This window comes from Watersipora subatra, chromosome 7, assembly GCF_963576615.1.
Source record: "Watersipora subatra chromosome 7, tzWatSuba1.1, whole genome shotgun sequence".
Lineage (NCBI taxonomy): Eukaryota > Metazoa > Bryozoa > Gymnolaemata > Cheilostomatida > Watersiporidae > Watersipora > Watersipora subatra.
In genome coordinates, this window is record NC_088714.1 from 6,242,267 (window position 1) to 6,265,037 (window position 22,771).

Here is a 22,771-nt window from a genome sequence, read left to right on the forward strand (position 1 = left end):
GGTTGGACCTGGTGAGGGTTGTTATCGTTTTTGGTTGGCAGTAAAATTCATCACTACAATAAGTATTATTTAATTGTATGACTTCACCTACCAGACTTTCATCCTCATCAGTTACAAATTCGGTGACTAAACTGATATCATCATCTTCTTCGTTTGTCATGGCTTTTCCAAAAAAACTTGTTATCTTAATTTGCTTTGCCATGCTGCTCATTCGGTGTATTAACGAATTTACTAGAAATTTCCCAATGAGCTCAATCACACACAAAATTATCTGCACTTCTAATATCACGATTTTGTTGTGGATATCAATGAACTACAGGGCCGTATTCCCTTGGACAGCTGGCCGGCTAAGACGCCCCAACTTTTTAGGAATTTCATAGTCCAACGGCTATAGAAAGGTTTTTGTCGCTGTAGAATATTACTTTATTCGAAGCCATAGATACAAACATCAACTTTTAGTAGTTCTTAGGCGTCATTATTATCTTCATCAGCGGCAAAATATTCTTGTTAACGACTTTTATAAAGGTTTGCAAAATATCAAGTTTTAGCAAACATCTGCTTGCCCATATCCTACTTAATGAACTTGAAATAAAATCGGCAAAAATGATCTTTGTTAAAACGCTTAAAAAATATGTCTTCTTTCTGAGCTTTTTAACTGCATACAAGTTTTGCCTGTTTTAATTTTAAAACGTTTTGTCAGTCACATCAGCTAAAACAAAGCAAATCTCAAAAAATAGAAAAATGTTGATACTTGCCAATAAAATTTTTTAAAACTTCACGTGAGAGGCCCGGCTGAGGCCCTACATAAGAGAAACCTGTTGGGAGCTTACAGCACCCCCCCTCCTCCACACCCCAGATGTTCATAACTAGTCGTCTAACATTAGCCCCCCAACTTGCAACCGGTGAATACAGGCCTGCGTAGAACATAGCTATTTAATTTCGAATTTTCGCTAGTTCGTTATGATAGTTTAGTTTCGCGCATGAATTTTTCGCGTGATGATGACTCCGCGAAAACGCGAAAGTTAGATGCCGCGAATACTTAAGTGTCCTAGGGTATATAAGCAGAAGTTGCTAAGCACTATAGTCGAGAGCTGACAACCCATAAGGCCAGGTTGGTGAAAACTAGTAATCTATGAGTACTAGTGGATGGGAGCTGGTAAACCTTGAGGTCATGTGAGTGAAGGCAAGCAACTTATTACGGCAGTTGGGTGAAGGCTGATATATCATGAGCAGGGCAGATGAGTAAAAGCTGGTAACTCATGATGGCAGGCGGGTGACAGCCGACAACCCGTGAGGACAAGTAGTAGGGAGCTGATAAGGCAGGTAGCGTAAAGCTGGTAACTCGCGGGGGCGTGTTGGTATGCAAAAGTAGGTGTGATAGTGGCATATAGTAAATGGCTTAAAACTTCTATTGATTTAAAGTTGTGTGCCCATGGAATTATTCTTTTGGTCATTTGTACATGCGCTTGATTGCTCACAATATTTTTAGTTTGTTTTTACAGAACTTTTTCCATAATCTCTAGATATTACAGCTTGTTGATCACCAAAATTGCCTTTAGACAAGCTTTTCAGTTGCAGTTTCTCCAACTAGTTCAAGGCTATTGTGACAGCTGTAAATTTGGATATATTTGGTACGTTGCTAATTAAACATTTCAAAGCCTCTCAACAGTCTGCAAAACTTATTAAACGTCAAATTTGTGTTATTAATAGAACAATTTAAGTTATGTCAGCAAAAGGTTTTAATCTGTAAAAACATTTAATTTTTTTTAATAGTTCACAATAAAATCTTGACTAAGAAGCTCTAGGAAATGAACACTATCTAGCAATACAGCGTATCATAGTAGAACTAGCTCGACCAGAAAGACAAACTTGGTACAGATTTTGCATGATTCATAAAAAAACTCTTTCCAAATCTACAAAATTTCTGACACGGTTCATTTGACCACAGAGCCACATTCGCAAAGAATGCTTCAACGAAACACAAAGGAACAGCTGTATTATATTTCATCACTTCAAATTGGTTTTAGTTGTCCTATTTATTTGTTTTCATATTGATATTAAAGTTATTTGTTCTAGGCATTTCGACAGCACATCGTTGAGGAACATCTTTTCTGAGGAAGCCCAGCCCTTTACAAACTTTCTAGTCTTCACACATCTGTTATTTGGTGTCAGTTTTGAGCTAGTTTCATAGAATGTATCAGCATACTTTACGAGAGCTCATCAGTCAATTTACATGTCGGAAATGCTCTGTTAGACAGAACTATTGCTTCGCCTCAACAGGAAAATAGTATCTTATTTCATAAATACAATGATCTAGTCTTGAATAGCTGAACATTCCATCAAACCCGTCACTATTATATGGCCACACCTTCCATCACTATTATATGGCCACACCTTCCATCACTATTATATGGCCACACCTTCCATCACTATTATATGGCCACACCTTCCATCACTATTATATGGCCACACCTGGTCTTTTTCTGTTTCTGGTTGCTGTAATCTATGACATATATTGTGCATCTATATATATATGTACTTTTCTCTATCAGTATACTATTGTAAATCTATTATAGAAATATACATGATGTTTTATCCAAACAATGCTAGTATGAAAGCTAATTTGTTTTTAAGCTTGATTCCTATAAAACCTGTGTATAGCTGGGGGAAGTTTTTTTATACTTATTAATTTTTATGATTGATGCACCAGTAATGCGATCAGCAATGGTTTAATAATAGAATCACTTCTACTAAAAAAATAAATGTACTAGTATTTTAATTATAAAAATCATTAGGCAAGGTGAAGGTAAAGCTTCACCCCATGTGCTAATCCCTCACAAATCAGTTGCACATTAATACCATAAACCTGTATTTGAACGGCCCCTTTATTTAAATGCCGCCTCTACTTGTTCGCCACTATTATAAGAGAAGGTTTGAAAAATGGAGCGTCACCCTGTAATTGAACGCCACTTCTATTTGAACGCCATTTCTACTTGACCGATACTACTTGACATTCTTAATCTTCATGAACCCATAATAGCAAGTGATTGGTAGAAAAAAGTTCCCAAAGCCATACTAATAACAACTTGATTACATTACTAGAGAAGGAGAAGTAGAGTGGAGAAGTAGTACAATATAACTTAGTTCAGGTTATTGGTTTCGACTAATGACCATTTGATTGTATCAAATGGGCCGCTCCACGTCACTATTTTCTCTAGGATAGTGGGGGGAAGATGTTGCATGTGTATGGGTTTACTGTTTCTTGCTAGGCCTTGGATGCAAATTGTGGACCGTTATTGGATACAAAAAGGTCTGAGAAGCCATGTATTGGTGTGCATAGAATTGGCAGTTCACCAATTTTTGGCTACCCCATAAATTTAACCTTCTACTGAAGTAGTCAGCGATAAGGAGGTAGGTCTTGCTGTTCAGCTCAAGGAAGTTCAGGCCAAGGCTCTCCCAATGTCACTCGGGTAATGAGCTTGGAGCTATTGTTTCCTTTAGGGTAGTCAAGATCTGGTTACACATGACACTGCGTTGCAATGGTCTTTATGCCTGAGCTCATTCCTGGCCACTGTACATTTCAGCACGATTTTGCTCAACACCACTATTTCCTGATGTCATTCGTGTATGAGGTGGAGTATCTACAATTGCAGGGCTATGCGTATGAAAAGCCTGTGATTGTAGATTAGTAGGCTATACTGTCATTTACATTAAGATGAGCCTAATGATAGAAATAAGGGGTCAAAGATGGTTGATGCGATTTGTAAGTAGGTCAGCTGTTGTTACATAATGTCGCATAATTACATACATTAGTTTTCTGAATATTGCATCAACTTCCTGGCTTTTCTGGTTTTTTTTGACCGATGAATGAGTGGGCATAACCAGTTTGTTGAAACATTTGACATCTTCAATAAAATTCAGCCATCCGATGTCTCAAGCAGAGCCTGTACAGCAAAGATAATCAGCTACGTGATGTTTTGATCTTAGAGCATAGTGAATAGTTGGTGCATATTTCATCAATCTTATTGAAAAATACAACACTTTTGAAGGCCTATCACCACTATAGCACTATTCTTAGAGTTTACTTAGGTGACTATTGGTTTTTGTTCAACCTCTGCTGAGAAAGTCAGTTCATGCAGGTACTGACTAAACCTATCACTCTCCAAGCGACATCAAGTGCTTCCTTTTCATTAACTGCATATCTTAACTCAAGTTTAGTGATAGATTATGAAGCAAATCTCAGCAAATCTCAGGTATCGTGTGTTCCACTAGTGGGTAGCTAGAAAATTATTGTTCTAAGTCCTGTGTTGCAGGCATCTGTAGCAAAAATGGTTTTTAGTAAATAGCAATATGGCGCAAGGACCTTATCGCATGCAAGTATATATTTGAGTTTTGCAAAAGCTTATCACAATCATTCCTATTTTTACAGAAATGTTGGTGCATTGCAGCTGTCATTTCTGTAGGGCTTGAGATAAACTTCATGATTTGGTTGAACATCCCATTCAGGTGCCAAATGTGAGATCAGATCTGAGGTTCTGGGAAGTTCACAATCGTTCTAGTCTTGTCAGGGATATCCCGGTTCCATTTATCCTGTGCCTAAAGAACTTGAATGAGTGTTAACCGAAAAGGCATTTTGCTTTGTTAAAGATCATGATGGATTTTGAGATGTAGTCTAACAATTTTTTAGCCTAAGGTCATGCTGCACCCCATTGGGAACGTGGCCCAAAACGGCATCCATCTGCACGGTAAAGCCTACGGTATCAGAAAACTACTCATCTACCCCGGAAATACTTCTTGGGCAGCAGAAATGCCGAATGGCAGACGGTTGAAATGAAACTTTTTTAATGAGGTGAGAAACATGGTGAGGCAACATGAGCGCTCCGTCAGGTTTATCTGATAATACCCTGAATTTACTTCGAGCCAAAAAGTTATTTTGCTCTGATCAAGCTCAGCCAAACTACCACCAACACATGCTATGGGGGAATATCTCATGTCTTCCACCTTATTCAGATGTAATAGGTCCACACAGATGCATACAAGCCCACCTGGTTTTGGAACTGATATCATTTTGCTACACCATTCTGTAGTCTCCTTGACAGAAGAAATGACTCCCATTTCTATCATTTCCTTTAGCTGTCGGCGTTAGAAGTTGAGAGCGGTGCAAATGCCTACGGGTCCGGTATCATGCACCTTAACACTGGCAGTCTACTGAGACTGGCTATGAACACTTTTAATCTTTAGATCATCGATAATAGTCTATCCTGCTCTTTGCGATCTTTCCTGCATGCATTTGTGGAATGAAAATGATTAGTTTATGCATCTCCAGTTTGGAGAGCTTTCGTCCTATGGTCGATTTTATTACAATTTTTGCATTGAGCACTTTAGGAAACTGAGTCCTTGGATGTCATGATCTGCCGTTCCGTTATACTGGCAGAACTGAGGCTTTGCAACATAAGATTTTGTTGGCTTCTCAGCCTTAGGTTTATATTTGGTCTTAGCAATGACCTCCACTTATTTAATTCAATTTGCATTCGAAGATGCAATTAAATCTTTTATAACTATTATTGTTTTATACGCGATTATAAGGGATTTATAGTTGAGTCCTTTTATTATACAGCCACCATTATCAGGATACAATCAAGCAAGGGAAGAAGAAAAAGAATTGTGGGTAAAATATAAGTTGAATAATAATAAAGATGAGCAGACAACTCTAAAACATAATCCAACATTATCTAAACTACTATGATATAATAATATTTGAACACTCCCACATAGTTTTGATAATTTCACAACAAAATAATGTATGCAAATATGAAGCGTACACCCTGTAATAATAATGTTCCTAGTTACCGGCCAGCCAGGCGTCTATCCCACATTTAACATAACATGAAGTTTCTCGAAACGAATTTTAGGTAGGGGTTTGGTGAAGATATCGGCTATCATATCATCAGTTGGGCAATATTCTGTGACTATATTGTGGTTTTGGACTTCTTGTCGAATATAATGATATTTTATATCCATATGCTTGCTGCGCTTACTAACGTTAGTGTTGTTTGCTATGCTGATGGCCGATTGGTTGTCTATGCGGAGTACTATTGGTGGTAATGCCTCTCGAGTAATGTCAACGAATAATTGCCGAATTTTGCAGCTTCGAAAGCTGCGATATACTCGGCTTCTGTTGAAGACAGAGCAATTGTTGATTGGCGTTTACTAAACCAGCTGATTGGCCCACTGCTAGACATAAAAACATTTCCGGATATCGAGTGTCTAGATTCGTCGTTCTCAGCCCAGTTCGCATCTGAATAACCAACGGGTTGTGTGTCAGTTTTGTTGAATGTAATCCCATAATCCATGGCGCCTTTTAAGTATCTGAGAACGCGCTTTGCGGCAGTGAGGTGCGTTTGGGTCGGCATGGAATTGAATTTCGACAACACTCCCACAGAATGTGCGATGTCTGGTCGTGTAGCTGTAGATGCCTAGAGAAGGCTGCCTACGATCGATTGATATAGAGTGTCATCCACAGATTTACTGCCGTCATCCTTCACTAGTTTTATATCTTTAGCGAACGGGGTTGCTACACTTTTGCAGTCGGACATATCATACTTCTCAAGAATCTGCTGAATATAATGTTTCTGGTGCAGCTTCACTAAGGTGTCTGTGAATTCCGCATTTATACCTAGACAAAATTGCACTTGCCCTAGGTCTTTCATCTGAAACTTTGAACCTAACGATTCTTTGATTATTTTCATCGATTGATCAGTGTCACTTAGGATTACGATATCATCTACATAGACCGCTAATATCGTTTGATCGCCATGGTCGTTAGTACATAGACAAATTGTTCAACACTCGAAGGAGAGAAACCAAGCTGCCGCAGATACTCATCGAGGACTAGATTCCAACATCGTGATGATTGCTTTAGGCCATACAGAGAGCGATTCAATTTGCATACCAACTCTTCATTTTCAGGCGATACAAATCCATCAGGTTGTGTCATAAATAATTCCTCAGAAACTTTACCATTGAGAAAGGCTGTTACTACGTCCATTTGATGTATCAACATGCCTCTATCTGTGCCATATGATAGAAGCGCTCGAAGTGATGACCGATGCACTACTGGTGCAAATGTTTCATCGTAATCTATTCCTTGTTTTTGACTATACCCTTTGGCTACTAATCTAGCTTTGAATCTCTCCACGCTTCCATCAGGTTTGCACTTGGTTTTGAACACCCACTTAGTACCAATAGCTTTACGACCAGCTGGTAGTTTTACTAATGTCCAGGTTTGATTATCGATTAATGCGGTGTATTCTTCGGAGGCAGCGTTCATCCATTGCTTCGATTGGGGACTAGACATAGCCTCTGACATTGTTAGCGGTTCGGTTATATTGCTGGTGAGGCAAGCCACATGATTGACATACTCATCAACCCCGAATCTTACAATAGGATTGGGGTTTCGCTGTGATTTTCGTGTAACTGCTGAGTGATTTTCAGGTTCTGGTAATTCAACTGTCAGCTTTTCGGAGTTGTCTTCATCCTCACATTGGTTAGTCTCGGATTCTGGTAACCCTAGCCTATTTTTGTCTATCACGAAATCTCGGCGTACTACGACTTTCTTAGTAGAAGGATTATATAAACGATAGCCTTTCGATCTAAGGCTATAGCCAACAAACATCATTGTCTCTGCTTTATCATCCAGTTTCTGACGGAGCTCACTTGGTACATGAGCATGGGCTAAAGAACCAAACACCCTTAGATTACTAATATCTGTTTTACAGTTGTACCATTGCTGGTATGGAGTTGTGGGCTCATGGTGAGCAGTAGTGGGGGCACGATTCCTAACATAAACAGCTGTTGAAATGGCCTCAGCCCAGAAATGTTTCGGTAATGCGGCGTCGATTACTAACGCGCGGGCTAATTCACATACAGTGCGAATATACCATTCTGCTACACCGTTTTTTTGTTGAGAATATCTAACGGCTAGTTGATGCTGAATACCTTGAGAGCGCAGGTATTCTTCAAATTCGCTTGATACGTATTCCCCTCCACCGTCAGTTCGAAGGGTTCCGATTGGCTGGCCGGTTTGGTTGGTCACTAAGGCTTCAAACTCTTTAAATACAGAAAATACATCCGATTTCTCTCTGATAAAATACACATACGAAAATCAACTAAAATCATCAATAAAACTTATAAAATATCTACTGCCACCAATTGATTCATTCTGCATTGGACCACATACATCGCTATGAACTAGTTCTAGCATTCCAGTAGATTTAATACCATCTCTAGCTATAAACGGTTTTCGAGCCATTTTACCTTTCACACAAGGGTCACATATGGTACCTACACTTACGTTAGACAGATCGGCACCTGTAACAAGCTGTTCACGGTTCATATGTCTGATGCTGGTAGGATTGATATGAGCGAGTCTCTTATGCCATATATCGTTACACGACGACGCTAGATTAGCTTTATGATCAGACGACTCCAGACCTAAATAGTAGAGTTTCCCAACGAGAGTTCCCATAGCATGTATTTGGTGGAGTTTCTTCTTAACCCAACATCTATTGTGGACAAATTGTATTATCATACCCTTACTAGCGGCCGACTGTACAGAGAATAGATTTTGTTTCAAATCTGGTACATGAAGTACATCGTGGAGAGTGGCTTTTCTTTTCACTTTCCGGCTAACGGACACTGATATCATAATGTTACCTGAGCCTATGGCATCCAATACTCTGCCGTCCGCTATAGCAACTTTCTCAGGCTGGTCAAACTTTGTGTATGTACTGAAACCACCGTTTTCAGGAGTCATGTGACGAGTTGCCCCGCTGTCAATGAACCATTCTTTCGCTGCCGCTATATTTTCTCCTACTAAAAAAGCACACTCCTCACTTTGAATTTCAGTTGCTTGGGATTCAGTCACAAATTTAGCTCCATGCTGATTCGCCTGACCACAGCCCTGACCACGACCATGGCCGTGACCATGACTGTAGTTTCCGCGGCTATAGTTTCCACGATTGTAGCTAGCACGATTGTAGTTGCGCTGTGCAATCTCTGACCATGTGATATGGTGAATTGCAGTTATAGCATCTTCTCTCATACGTGTTATCTCCGACGGTATATAAGGCAGTGTCAGAATTTGAAGTCGTTTTTCCATACTTGCCGCTTTCACCAGAATCCATTTCGGCAGCTTTTACGCCATGTTTCTGCTCTTCATTGAGTAACGCGTTTTGAACAAATTCTACTGTTAGGGTTTCAGGCTTTTGCGCTTCTAAGGCTGTCACGACAGTTGCATAGCTACTCGGCATACTGCCCAACAGTGTTACTACCTGATCTTCCTCGCTCACCGGGGCTTTGATAGCCGTGAGCTTGTTTACTATATCCTTCATATATTTTAGATGATTTTCTATAGATGTACCATCACACATGATAGCTCTGAAATATTGTTTCTTTAGATATATCCGATTTGCTAGTGTGTCTCTTTTGAAGTGAGCCTGTAGCTTCTCCCACGCTGCTTTCGGTGTCTCACACTCAGTGATCAAATATATGAATTCATCACTGATCGCCAATACAATATGACTGAGAGCTCTCTGTGATTGTTTTATGTAAGCTTTCTTAGCATCTGCACCTTCTGTTGGCTCTGCAATACTACCATCACAATGTTCATAAAGTTCCTTTGCAATGAGCAAATGTTTCAGTTTGAATCTCCAGGTAGAACAGTTGGACGTAGTAAGTTTATCCACAGACAGTTTATCATCCATGGTGCTTGCTTGATATTAGAGTTTTCCTGGGCCTATAACCTATTGTTTTATACGCGATTATAAGGGATTTATAGTTGAGTCCTTTTATTATACAGCCACCATTATCAGGATACAATCAAGCAAGGGAAGAAGAAAAAGAATTGTGGGTAAAATATAAGTTGAATAATAATAAAGATGAGCAGACAACTTTAAAACATAATCCAACACTATCCAAACTACTATGATATAATAATATTTGAACAACTATAGATACAAATTTTGTAACCTACACATTTTACAGCCTTTTCAAGAGCTAGGTCATTAGCAAAAGATATAGCCTTCCGTGTACTTTCCTGATGTATAACAAGAACAGTACAATAGCCAGTAGGCTCTGATTCACTGAAACCAAATTTACTTTGCTGAGTATTTTAGCGAAGTTTTAGATAATATGTCTTGACAGACTGCCTTCTAACTGTAAAATGGGTTTGAACAAATAACGATCAAGATAACATTGCGTTCGTTCACCTATAAAATATGCAATACATGTTCATACAATATATGTATTGGAAATCCTTAATATGTTTACAATATGATGGAGTTCAACGTATAAAAAAATTGTTTCTACCATTTCACTCTCTCACTCTCTATACGTACAATGTTTAGGCATGGTCACATAATACAAGTGTCACGTAAGAAAATAAGATAAACAGTGTAATATATTTAATATAATATATTTTAAATTGTATGATATATTTAAATTGTATAAATGTTTTTTGGTATAGTTTATTTTTAAATTAGTTGTAGTGCGGTACAAAGCTACAGCTTTGTCACTGGAGAAAAATTAATAATATTTTATAAATATATAAATAATTATTTAACTATAAATCAATGTTTAAAATTTAATAAAATGTAACTTATAACTGCAATCGTGTTTTGTCTGCTTCTATATAATGTTGTGTAAGGTAGCACTCCTGACTGATTTTTTCACGTAACAAATTAATTTTTCGAACTGGCAAAGGGGCTTTTCCTCCCAGGCAAAGAAATTTTTTTATATCAATCAACTGCCAAATCAATTTTGCAAATTTGTGTATGATCTGTTATAATTATACCTTATTTGCAATTCTGACACAAGTTGTCTTCTCCTGAATCTTTTATATTTATCTGCCAGTTCGGTAGTTGTCTTGCCTCGCTTGGGCACCAATGTTTGTTCCTCTGTCGTTTGAGTGTTAGCCACTGTTGTATTACCAGTATAGAGCCTCTCTCGGGCGTCAATTTCAAATGCTGGTTGCAAACTCAAACACCGTCGTCGTATCAATAATAGATTGGCCAATCACAGGCTTCGATATAAAATATATTTATCAATAACAAGCCTCACTTAGGCATAAAAAGAATGAAGAAAATCGTTCAAACAGTTTGTAGTATAAAAATGTATATCTCGTCAAAATGAGCGATAAAAAGATGTCCTCAGAAACGTACAAGTATTATCGTAGTACTCAGCAAAATGGCCTTTTCTCCTCGAGATAAAACAGTAGTAAAAGGGGTATACAATTTCACTCATACGGCCTCCCTAGCCCGCTGTCTTTGGCCTGTCGTTGCTTCTCTTTCTTTGGCATGTCCGGCGTGTTCTCAATCACTTTCAGAGGCTCATTATATACAAGCTGTCTGATAATAACAACTTTTAATTGGCTTCTAGTCAGCATTTTGCAAACTTTGTGCAATTGCTGACTAGGTATATTGCAACAGATCAGCTGTGGTGGAGCGTCTGAGCTCATCTTTCTGGGAAGCCCATGATGTTTGAAAAATTTAGCCAATTTTCGAATTTTGGAGTTTATAAAAGTGTCTCTATCTCTATTGTTTTTAGCTTTGAAAATCTATAAAAATTCTGGAGTATGTATTTTGCTTCAATCTTTTTATTACTATAAATGTCATATTTTAAAAAATTTTATTCTAGCTGTGAAAAATTATTATAGCTAATTTTTCAAAAGCTCTGCTTACTGCTAAAAGCCGGCTCCTTGGAAAATTCCATGAGTAAACGGAATCCCTTAAAGACACAGTTGAAAGGACTGTTTTTCATGAGTTTGATAGTTTCTGAGGACTGCTTTGACATAGCCAGTGTATAATAAAACAAAAATTAGCATAAGACATAAAATTTAAAACTAACATAAAGTAAAAGCATAAAATACAAAGATTAAAGTGTAAGCTCATATCATGCAGTTATTGTTTATGTAACATACTCAATATTTTCGTTGTAGCTTGGGGATGTACGCATGGAAGCTCTCTTCTACTTTGTACAGGCTCTTTATAGGATTGGACAGCTGCTCAGCTCTCACACCTCTCCTTCCGATGTTTACTCAATATTTTGATGAGTTGTGTTGAATCTGAATAAGTATATAAATAAATGTGTATATTATGGTGAGATATGTACAGTGATTTGCAGTTTTCTCATTCAGTTATGATATAACTCAAATATTCAGTTTCTATTTAACTAATAGTCATACTTCTTGTATTGTGTGTAGAGCACGACCCAGCGATGTTCTTTGTCCTTGCCGTGAATATATGACGAATATATGTCTCTCTCTGTGGCGAGTGTCTGTGTGGCTTGGAGGACCGCTACTGCATATAGTTAATGTCCTTTTCTATAATAGTTGTGGTTTCATGTGGCCAAGTGTCTGTCTTTCTTGGAAGCTATCTTCCCTTAGCTCACCACTAACTATCTCACTCTCCACTCCTTAACACTTCCCTCTGTATAACTAGGGTAAGTGCTAATATTAGGTTAGTATACTATAGAATTACATGTTCCTGGTTGTCGTTAACAGTAAGTAAAGGTATAATGTTATCTGAGGTGTAGTCTGTTCAGTATCTCGGTATAAACTGCCCAAGGAAAAGAAATGCACTTGCTATTATACTGTCTTGTCAAGTGTGAGTTGTCTGTCACTATGTCAACAATATAATCATGGAGCGGCAACTCCGAATCTCAATAATTATGTGATAAGCAACCAGGCACTGCTGGGAACTGGGAATAGTAATGGCTAAATGAATATGAGTTATTTTACTTTTATCAGTTAGCATCTAGCATCCTTGGGGTGGTCTGTGTGTTGTGTCTAAGATGAATAGGTCATTGAATTTCCTTTCTGCGTGTATTGTTGTCATCATAGGTCATAGCAGTTCTTTGGTTTTTTTGGCAAACTAGGTTCTCCTGTTTTCTTCCAGAACTGATATCTGACAGCGTTCACGCGCCTATATCCTTTGCTTTTTGTTGTGCATGTGCCGATTGTATTAGATTATACCATAATTACCAGGTAACATTGGTTTTCTAACTACGTAGCTTCTCCCTGAGGGAACATACAATTATTGTAAACTCAGGTTTCCCTATGTACGTTTTAATTAACAATGATACAACACAATTAGTAGTAGTTTTCATCGTAATAGACGTTGACGAAACGGCTTTGTATCTTATCAACTACGTTCGTACAGGTCGGTGTCGCCTTGGGAGTTGTATTTTCGCGAATATCAGAAAGCTGAGATGCGTAAGTTTATAGTTTTAGTTGTTAGAGTTTATAGTTGCGGACACTACCGAGTACCAATGAAAATGAGTAATTCGACGTATTATCCAATGAGAAGCCAAGCGAGTTTTTCATAGAGGTATTTGTGTGACATTTGTTCATCACGTTTGGAAAATGATGGAACCAAGAACATACAGATTTTTGAGAAGAATCGTGCTTGCTCGAACGTACCCCTTTCGATCTTACCCTTAGCAAATATTTTCATCCGGTGCCCAACAGTTATGCAGTAATTTAACATTTCTATTTAAAAATGGATCGGCCCTGTAAATAACATAAATAATATATTAAGCTTGTATTTGTTTAAAATGGCACCATAGCAATTTTCGTTCAACTACTTTGATGGGTGTTGTCTAATAAAATATTTTTTTAGCTTTCAAACGTGCTATTATTCCAGCCACATTTTTGGTTTAAGCATTGTTTTTTTTGCATAAATTGCTATATTTCTGTGAGCACTACTTTTCTTCCTGGTGAAGTTAAAACGCTGCTTTTTCGTTCCATGTGCTTTGCCTCCAATTTGTCTTAACTTCACCTTTCAAATGGTTTCTCGTGGTTTTTCTAATTGGTGAATAATGTGCTTTTTTCTGCTGAATTTTATGAATGTGGTGACTGTTTGGATGATCAAGCAAATTGTGTAAATTGTTCAGATTCTCTCCTTTGTCAATATTTTTTTTGCTGACATTTTCATACAACAATATATACAACTAGTGGCAATAAAATGATTCTCAACGCACATACTCCATGAAATAGGAATATATATTTACGTATTTATTTTTAACTTTATTGGACTTCGGGACTTTTCAGCCATCATTTTTGTGCAAAGTCTTGTTAAAGCCCAGTCTGGTTGTTACTAACAAAACACACATCCTAAAAGCTTAGTCATATCTGTTACACTGATGAGACTCTTGTATGTAAATCAGCACCTCTATATATGGTTTGGTTCTATGCTGGTCAAATAATAGTGCATCTTATAGTGTACTTTCTTATTCAGACGGCCAGTAGTGGTGACAAAGTAAAGAAGGTAATGGCTTTCTCAGAATGCAAACAACGAATAATAGAACATAAGCAAACAGCTGAATCCTTAGTGTCGGTAGTAGACTGTATGTCTCAGGCCTTTAGTTGTGAATCCTGTAGTTTTAGGGGGTTTTAGGCTGCTTTCTGGTGTGTTACATCAGCTGAGATTTTATTATATGAAAACTCTAATAATAAATTGTTGTCTGGCAATACCAAATGCGCATGACTGCCATGACACAAGTGTTTATTGTCTTGGTACTGTTGTTGATAAGGAGTCCAGTAGGTGTGGATCTTAACTTGTACCATTTGGGAGTTATCCACGGTTTTGATGCGGGATCTAATGCAAGTTTTGGTGAACAACTAACATTTTCCAAGCCAAGTATTCAATGTTGTAGTCCTAGGTTGGGTGGGTCTGAGGGTTGACTTGTAAGGGTGTTTTTCCCATCTCCTGAACCTGTAGATGTGGTAAGCGTGGGAATGTTTTTCCATTGAATCTGCTGCGAGATTTGCAATGATGGTGGGACTTGTACTATCTTGTTCTTCCCTTTATCTCTAACTGCAGATCATTTATATCAGATATAACGCTGTCTCCCGTACTGCCAAAGCTGCAACTTAATTTGTCTTTAACAATTAAGGCAAAATAGCAAAATAACTTATTTTATCGGTTTTTACTTTATGTATTTAGTATTTTAATTGAGTTTTTTTGCAATTAGTTACATAGGTCTATATAATGCATTTGTTTAATAATAGATGTAATTACTTTAAGCATTGATCTTTAGGCTTTTTGCATTGTAAAGCAATAGAGGAAGTGCATAGTATTATGGAATAAAGTTTTCGTTGACATACAATATATTTTGCCATGTAGCGCATTTTTAAATGTATTACGTTTGAAGGTTGAGGTTTGATCGTGCATCAAAGGTAAAAAACACCAATTTTAATACAAGTACTTGTACATTAAAGCACTTTTTGAGAACAAACCTATAGCTATAGATAGGGTTGAACTATGAACAAGAAGTAATGATAGACGGTTTTGTCTTTATGCACTTGGTCAGCAATATACTGAAAGAAAAGAATGAGGAACTTATGGGTCCCTAAACTTACACAACTTACACAAAATTCGAGTAGAATTTATCAAAAAGTACTCGTATTGTTCTATCATTTTCAATTGCTTTAGATGTTTGAAGTGATCAGGATTTTCAAGATTTCAAAATCAACAAAACTTGCTCGCGATTAAAACACTCAGATCAGGCCCAAGTGTGATTATGATGTCCATAGTTGTAAAGAGACCGATAGCATAGTGCAAGAATGCTTCAAGTTGAAGGCAATAGCCGGTAGTAGCAACTAGTGACATCATAGCGACTAGTGACATCATAGCAACTAGTGACATCATAGCAACTAGTGACATCATAGCAACTAGTGACATCATAGCAACTAGTGACATTATAGCGACTAGTGACATCATAGCGACTAGTGACATCATAGCAACTAGTGACATCATAGCAACTAGTGACATCATAGCGACTAGTGACATCATAGCGACTAGTGACATCATAGCGACTAGTGACATCATAGCGACTAGTGACATCATAGCGACTAGTGACATCATAGCGACTAGTGACATCATAGCGACTAGTGACATCATAGCGACTAGTGACATCATAGCGACTAGTGACATCATATCGACTAGTGACATCATACCAACTAGTGACATCATAGCAACTAGTGACATCGTAGCAGCTAGTGACATCGTAGCAACTAGTGACATCGTAGCAACTAGTGACATCGTAGCAACTAGTGACATCGTAGCAACTAGTGACATCATAGCCACTAGTGACATCATAGCGACTAGTGACATCATAGCGACTAGTGACATCATAGCGACTAGTGACATCATAGCGACTAGTGACATCATAGCGACTAGTGACATCATAGCGACTAGTGACATCATAGCGACTAGTGACATCATAGCGACTAGTGACATCATAGCGACTAGTGACATCATAGCGACTAGTGACATCATAGCGACTAGTGACATCATAGCCACTAGTGACATCATAGCGACTAGTGACATCATAGCGACTAGTGACATCATAGCGACTAGTGACATCATAGCGACTAGTGACATCATAGCGACTAGTGACATCATAGCGACTAGTGACATCATAGCGACTAGTGACATCATAGCGACTAGTGACATCATATCGACTAGTGACATCATACCAACTAGTCACATCATAGCAACTAGTGACATCGTAGCAGCTAGTGACATCGTAGCAACTAGTGACATCGTAGCAACTAGTGACATCGTAGCAACTAGTGACATCATAGCAACTAGTGACATCATAGCCACTAGTGACATCATAGCGACTAGTGACATCATAGCGACTAGTGACATCATAGCGACTAGTGACATCATAGCGACTAGTGACATCATAGCGACTAGTGACATCATAGCGACTAGTGACATCATAGCGACTAGTGACATCATAGCCACTAGTGACATCATAGCGACTAGTGACATCATAGCGACTAGTGACATCATAGCGACTAGTGACATCATAGCGACTAGTGACATCATAGCGACTAGTGACATCATAGCAACTAGTGACATCATAGCGACTAGTGACATCATAGCGACTAGTGACATCATAGCGACTAGTGACATCATAGCAACTAGTGACATCATAGCAACTAGTGACATCATAGCCACTAGTGACATCATAGCGACTAGTGACATCATAGCGACTAGTGACATCATAGCGACTAGTGACATCATAGCGACTAGTGACATCATAGCGACTAGTGACATCATAGCGACTAGTGACATCATAGCGACTAGTGACATCATATCGACTAGTGACATCATACCGACTAGTCACATCGTAGCAACTAGTGACATCGTAGCAGCTAGTGACATCGTAGCAACTAGTGACATCGTAGCAACTAGTGACATCGTAGCAACTAGTGACATCATAGCAACTAGTGACATCATAGCAACTAGTGACATCATATCAACTAGTGACATCATAGCAACTAGTGACATCAAAGTGACTAGTGACATCATAGCGACTAGTGACATCATAGCGACTAGTGACATCATAGCGACTAGTGACATCATAGCGACTAGTGACATCATAGCAATTAGTGACATCATAGCAACTAGTGACATTATAGCAACTAGTGACATTATAGCAACTAGTGACATTATAGCAACTAGTGACATCATAGCAACTAGTGACATCATAGCAACTAATGACATCATAGAGACTAGTGACATCATAGAAACTAGTGACATCATAGCACCTAGTGACGACATAGCACCTAGTGGCATCATTTTGCACATACTTTTCTTCTGAGAGTTTCAAGTTGGATCAAGTTTTGTCAATTTTAATCTTGAAATATCCAGGCAATCAGATCATTTCAAACATCAGAGACAATTGTAAATGATACAAAAAGTTTGATATCTTATGATAAAATCTAGTAAAACTTTGAGTAAGTTCATCTTGAAGGCCTTGCTCATAGAGTTATCTCCCCCTAGAGTGATAACTCTATGGCCTTGCTCATAGAGTTATCTCCCCCTAGAGTGATAACTCTATGGCCTTGCTCATAGAGTTATCTCCCCCTAGAGTGATAACTCTATGGCCTTGCTCATAGAGTTATCTCCCCCTAGAGTGATAACTCTATGGCCTTGCTTACTAAAGTGAATGATGCAATTCAATAAATTCACCAATTAGCTCATACATTTTGTAAGAGCCTGAAAGTAAACCTTGACTAAACCTCTTCTACGTGCACTTGATATTAATTTGTATTTCTATAGATGACAGAAAATAACACCACAAAGGCTCTCTCACAGCTTTCACAGGAAGCCATAGAGTTGTATATTGGTTCACAGGTTTGAACTATCGATTTTGAAAGTGTGGACACGCTAACACCATTATCATTTTATAGGTAAGGCTAGCACAGGCTCACTTCGCTTTTTTAAAATTATTTTTTGTTGATTTATCTTTGCTAATTATTTGCTTAAAATTGGTCTGCTGATGTTCGGATGAATTACAATGAGGACAACTTCCGTTGCATAAATATTAGGCTTTTGAACTATGATATATTTAGCATTCTTCATTTCTACAGGAAACGGTATACTGACTTGACCCTATATAAGTAGATACGATTGTTTCTTTCACCAAAATGTCAGTTCCTTGCCTGTAACTGTAGAGAATATGTAGCCCCAAACCTGCCATTGAAGGTTTTGAATGGTTTTAACCATTGGCCAGCCCTGAGGCTTTGGAATGATAGAAGCTTACAAAGAATTCTTGGTGACAAACTGCTTACTGTTGCTGTTACACCAGACGGTGAGTTCCAGTTGATGGATTCTAATCTCCTTCTGGGTATATAACAGTGATAATGGTATCTTTTGCTCTGATTGTATCGAAGGTTATGTTGCTGTAATTGCAGGTTATATTGATGCAGTCACATGCCGTACTACAATCATATTGCAGATTACATTGATAAAACAACACACCTTGCTGTGGCCATATTTCAAGCTAAGCTGATACAATAACACACCATGTTGTGGCCATATTTCAGGCTAAGCTGATGAGATAACAAACTATGTTATGGCCTATTTTAGGATATGCTGATGCCATCACTGATGGCGTATTTATGCTACCAGATGAACACCAAATGACATTTTCTGCATTTCTTGAGCACATGAACACAGGCAAGGGCAACGTTTGCTACATTCAGAAACAAAACTCTAACCTTACAACAGAGCTTAGTGCACTCTACTCACATGTGGACTCTGATATTAGCTGGGCCACGGATGCATTTGGTAATCATTACGCTAATAGCCTGTTTTACATGCTTCTGAAACCTTTGGTAAAAATCTTACAGAGTCGTGACATCACTTGCAACCAAGGTGTTTATCTCTTATCATTGCAGGAACTTTGCCTGATGCAATCAACTTTTGGATGGGGGATCATCGCTCAATCACCTCTATGCACCATGACCATTATGAGAACATTTACTGCGTTGTGCGAGGTTCTAAAACCTTCACCCTAATACCCCCGACAGACCAGTGCTTTATACCATATAAGAACGTCAGTGTATTACGTTACAAGCAGCTAGCGGATGGAGTTTTTACAAAGGTCAAGGACAAAGCCTATGACTCTCTTCCATGGATTGCCGTAAGTCTCTCACAATGTTTTGAGAGTGAAAGGAAGCATTCTGATACCCTTTCTCTAGGAGTTGAATTAGGTGTTGGGCAAGATGGCTGATGGCTGATATGGTTGGTGGCCGATATGGTTGGTGACCAAAAGTTTGGTGATCAAGCTGGTTGGCGTACAAATGGTTGGCGGCCAAGATGGTTAGTGGCCATGATGCATTGCTCAGCAAGACAATTGGTGGCCAATGGTTGGTGGTCAAAATGGCTGATAGGCGATATGGTTAGTAGCTGAAAGGTGGGCGGGCAAGATGGTTGCCGGCCAAGATGGATCATGGGCAAGACTGTTGGTGACCAAGATGGTTGGCAACTACAATGGTTGGTAGCTAATATGGTTGGTGACTGAAAGTTTAGTAGTTAAAATATTTGGTGGACAAGGTGATAGGTTGCCGATATGGATGGTGGACAAGATGGTTGATAGCAATGATAGCTGGTGGGTAAAATAGTTAGTGGTTGAGACGTTAGTGGTTACAATGGTTGACGGCCAAGATGGTTTGTGGCCAAAAAGTTAGTGGTCAAAACGCTGGTGGCCAAAAGGTTTATAGTCAAACAGTTTATAGTAGCAAGATGGTTAGTGGCAAGATGGTTGGTGGCTAAGGTGGCAGGAGTTCCAAATGGTTGGTAGCCAATATGGTTGTTGGCCAGAAGGTTGATAGTCAAAATGTGTGATAGCCAAAAGAATAGGTGGCCACGATTTTTGGTTAACGATGGCCAGTATTGTTAGCGACCGTGCAGTATTTGGTTCGTATATAGTTATCTTGCTTGCTCGAGTGTTGAATGAGTTTAAGATTATACAGAGTAAAACCTTTTGCCATTTTAGCAAAAAAAATCTTCAAGGCTCCTTGTTATAATGCAAGACTAATTTGTGAGTTTTATTGATTCGTGCAGGATTAATTTGTCTGCAGTAATGAAAAGCTATCCCGCTATTCTTTCCTAGTGTAGACTTTGTAAGACCAGCTAGTTTAAACGGTTTCTGGACGCCAGACCTGACTAGCTAGCGTTCACTGCATCTAAAGGTTTGGTCAGTCTTGCATCTGAGTTTCTAATAATCTGTTTCTTTTATAAACGTAGAATATTCTACACCAAAACATATTTAATTTATTTGGAGGCAATTCTTTTAGGCTTACTTGATTTCCATCGTATCATACACTACATTCAACTTTTCACTGTCTTGTTATTTGGTTTTTGCTAACCATCTATTTAAACTCCAGATGTGTAAGCAATTCTAACGCACTCCTAGTTTTAACACCAATCATGCTGACATTCATAAATGCATCATTTATACAGGGTTTTCCTTTGCAGGTAAACCCTTTAGATCCAGACCTTAGGACTTATCCTGAGTTTGCCAAAGCTCATGTTTACAAGGTAACAGTAAATGAAGGAGAAATGTTGTACCTTCCTTCACTCTGGTATCACCATGTTACACAAACTGATGGCTGTGTCGCCGTAAATTACTGGTATGATATGCGCTATGACATCAAGTATAATTATCACCAACTTGTCTCTAAGCTGCTGGAGACTAGGCAGCCACGTACGGATGACCTTGACACAAAGGAAGAATCGGTTTGAAGATGACCAAGTTGAGATATCCAAAAGTTTAACAAAGCAATAAGTATTTTACACTGTATTTGACTATTTCATTACAAATCTAGTAATTTACAAATAATATATGTATATACGGATTGGCGTGTCGTTGGGATAGTTATTATGTGGCAGTGTTGTTGGTTGGACAGCTTCACGAGACACCCATGAAAATAAATAGTTCTTTTGCAGTACTTCATTGATATTGTCAATTATTCCTAAATACTGCTAGTGATTGTTAGTGATATTCTACATGTAAATGACATGCGATTTGCTCAAAACATAATTTGACACTTGTTAGAGAAATTGGCAAGGTGTAGGAACATTCTGAAAGAAATAGAAGGCTGTTCCGGTGTGTTTTTTTTATTTTCAGTAAAAATTGAGCAGACACATGAATAATTTGAAATTTTGCTGTACATTAAAATGAAGTGTTCAACTGGACTTTGTAAAGAGATGTTTTGTTTTAGGTAACTCCGTGAAATAAATGTGCAGATAGTATTTCTTTTTTATCAGAATAGCAGGTGAAAAAGCATCAAAACCAAAACAAATAATCTCGGTTGTTTCTAGTTAGCAAGTAAAATATAGTAAATATGTGCCCTTCATCCAAACAATAAAAATGTATAGCACGTGTGTGTAATTAGAAATTATCAGCTCCTCTCATGCAAAGATTGTGTTCATGGTTGCTTTCCATCACCCAAATTCTAGGAGCCATTCTAAGTAGCAATGGATAAATTCTCATGCCAAGACAGGTTTTAATTATAAACTTCAATCACCGTCTCATTCTAGTAAAATTCTGAGGAACTTGTAAGTTTTTTTTTAGTTAGAAACGACTTGCTGGACATTAGCTAGAACTTATCATTGACAGATTTAAGTGTCTATATGTTTGTAATGCTGTTATTTTGACAGGTTATTGTTGTACATGAACAATACCGGAACAAACTAAAAGTATAAGTGAAATAGATGAAACCTTTTGACATCTGTTCAGTAAAAAGAGTGTCAAAGCAATGACAAGTGCGGGTTATGAATGGTCAAGAGATCGGATACCCTGTACAGTAATAAACAATTATGACACTTGGTAACACAATGGTGCACATTGGTAAGAAACAATTGGATTTTAGAAAAGCTAAAAGTTATAGAAGAAGATTTGAGGTTTTTAATTAACAAACTCAGTTTTAATAATCAAGGAAAAAACCTAGTGCTGCACGATATCTTTGCATGTACATTCGATTATTTGGTTGCAAAATACATCGAAAAATATCGAACATTGAAGTTGTCTTCTTTCGTTATACTGTATTGTTAGGCTTCAAAGTGAACGATATGAGAGGATATGCAGTGGGATAGTGGTTAACATTGGTTAAAAACAGGAGTTGTCACCTCGTTACAATAAATAGATTGACCAACTCCATTTTTGCAAAATTAAATCAGCCGATATTTCGATAAAATATCGGCTTCGATATTCATATCGACTTGAAAACTGACCAAATATAAAATCATCCACTGAAATATATCGTCATATCGAATTATATCGTGTTATCGTGCAGCACTAGAAAAACCCTTAATTAAGTGTGCGCTCACGAGCTAACTAAGGAGGTCAATTGTAAGGAACGCTGTAAACCATTGATGCATGCATAAATGAAAACATGAATAAATTTGTG

The 22,771-nt window shown here is 38.1% G+C and overlaps 2 protein-coding genes across 2 annotated transcripts in view; both read left to right on the top strand.

Moving 5' to 3' along the window:
* LOC137399579 (zinc finger protein 106-like) overlaps positions 1–2,424 on the top strand; it is a 79,469-nt gene extending 77,045 nt beyond the window's left edge. The window contains exon 22 of the mRNA XM_068085758.1: positions 2,077–2,424. Within this exon, the coding sequence (XP_067941859.1) occupies positions 2,077–2,115 (39 nt within the window). The 3' untranslated portion in view covers positions 2,116–2,424. The remainder of the gene's footprint in view (positions 1–2,076) is intronic.
* Positions 2,425–14,327: 11,903 nt separating this feature from the next.
* On the top strand, positions 14,328–21,664 carry LOC137400371 (bifunctional peptidase and (3S)-lysyl hydroxylase Jmjd7-like). Its single transcript, XM_068086700.1, has 7 exons — positions 14,328–14,403; positions 14,713–14,743; positions 18,233–18,265; positions 18,530–18,666; positions 18,945–19,145; positions 19,256–19,500; positions 20,838–21,664. The coding sequence occupies exons 1-7, from the start codon at positions 14,328–14,330 to the stop codon at positions 21,102–21,104; spliced, it is 990 nt and encodes a 329-aa protein (XP_067942801.1). The 3' UTR covers positions 21,105–21,664.
* Positions 21,665–22,771: the final 1,107 nt, after the last annotated feature.

What these genes read in the sequence shown, in the direction of transcription:
- LOC137400371 (XM_068086700.1), top strand. Translation starts at nt 14,328, where the DNA reads ATGGCTTTCTCAGAATGCAAACAACGAATAATAGAACATAAGCAAACA. An exon ending in CTTAGTGTCGGTAGTAGACT is followed by an intron (nt 14,404 to 14,712) that starts GTATGTCTCAGG and finishes TCAATGTTGTAG; the next exon opens with TCCTAGGTTGGGTGGGTCTG. An exon ending in CTGGGCCACGGATGCATTTG is followed by an intron (nt 19,146 to 19,255) that starts GTAATCATTACG and finishes TTATCATTGCAG; the next exon opens with GAACTTTGCCTGATGCAATC.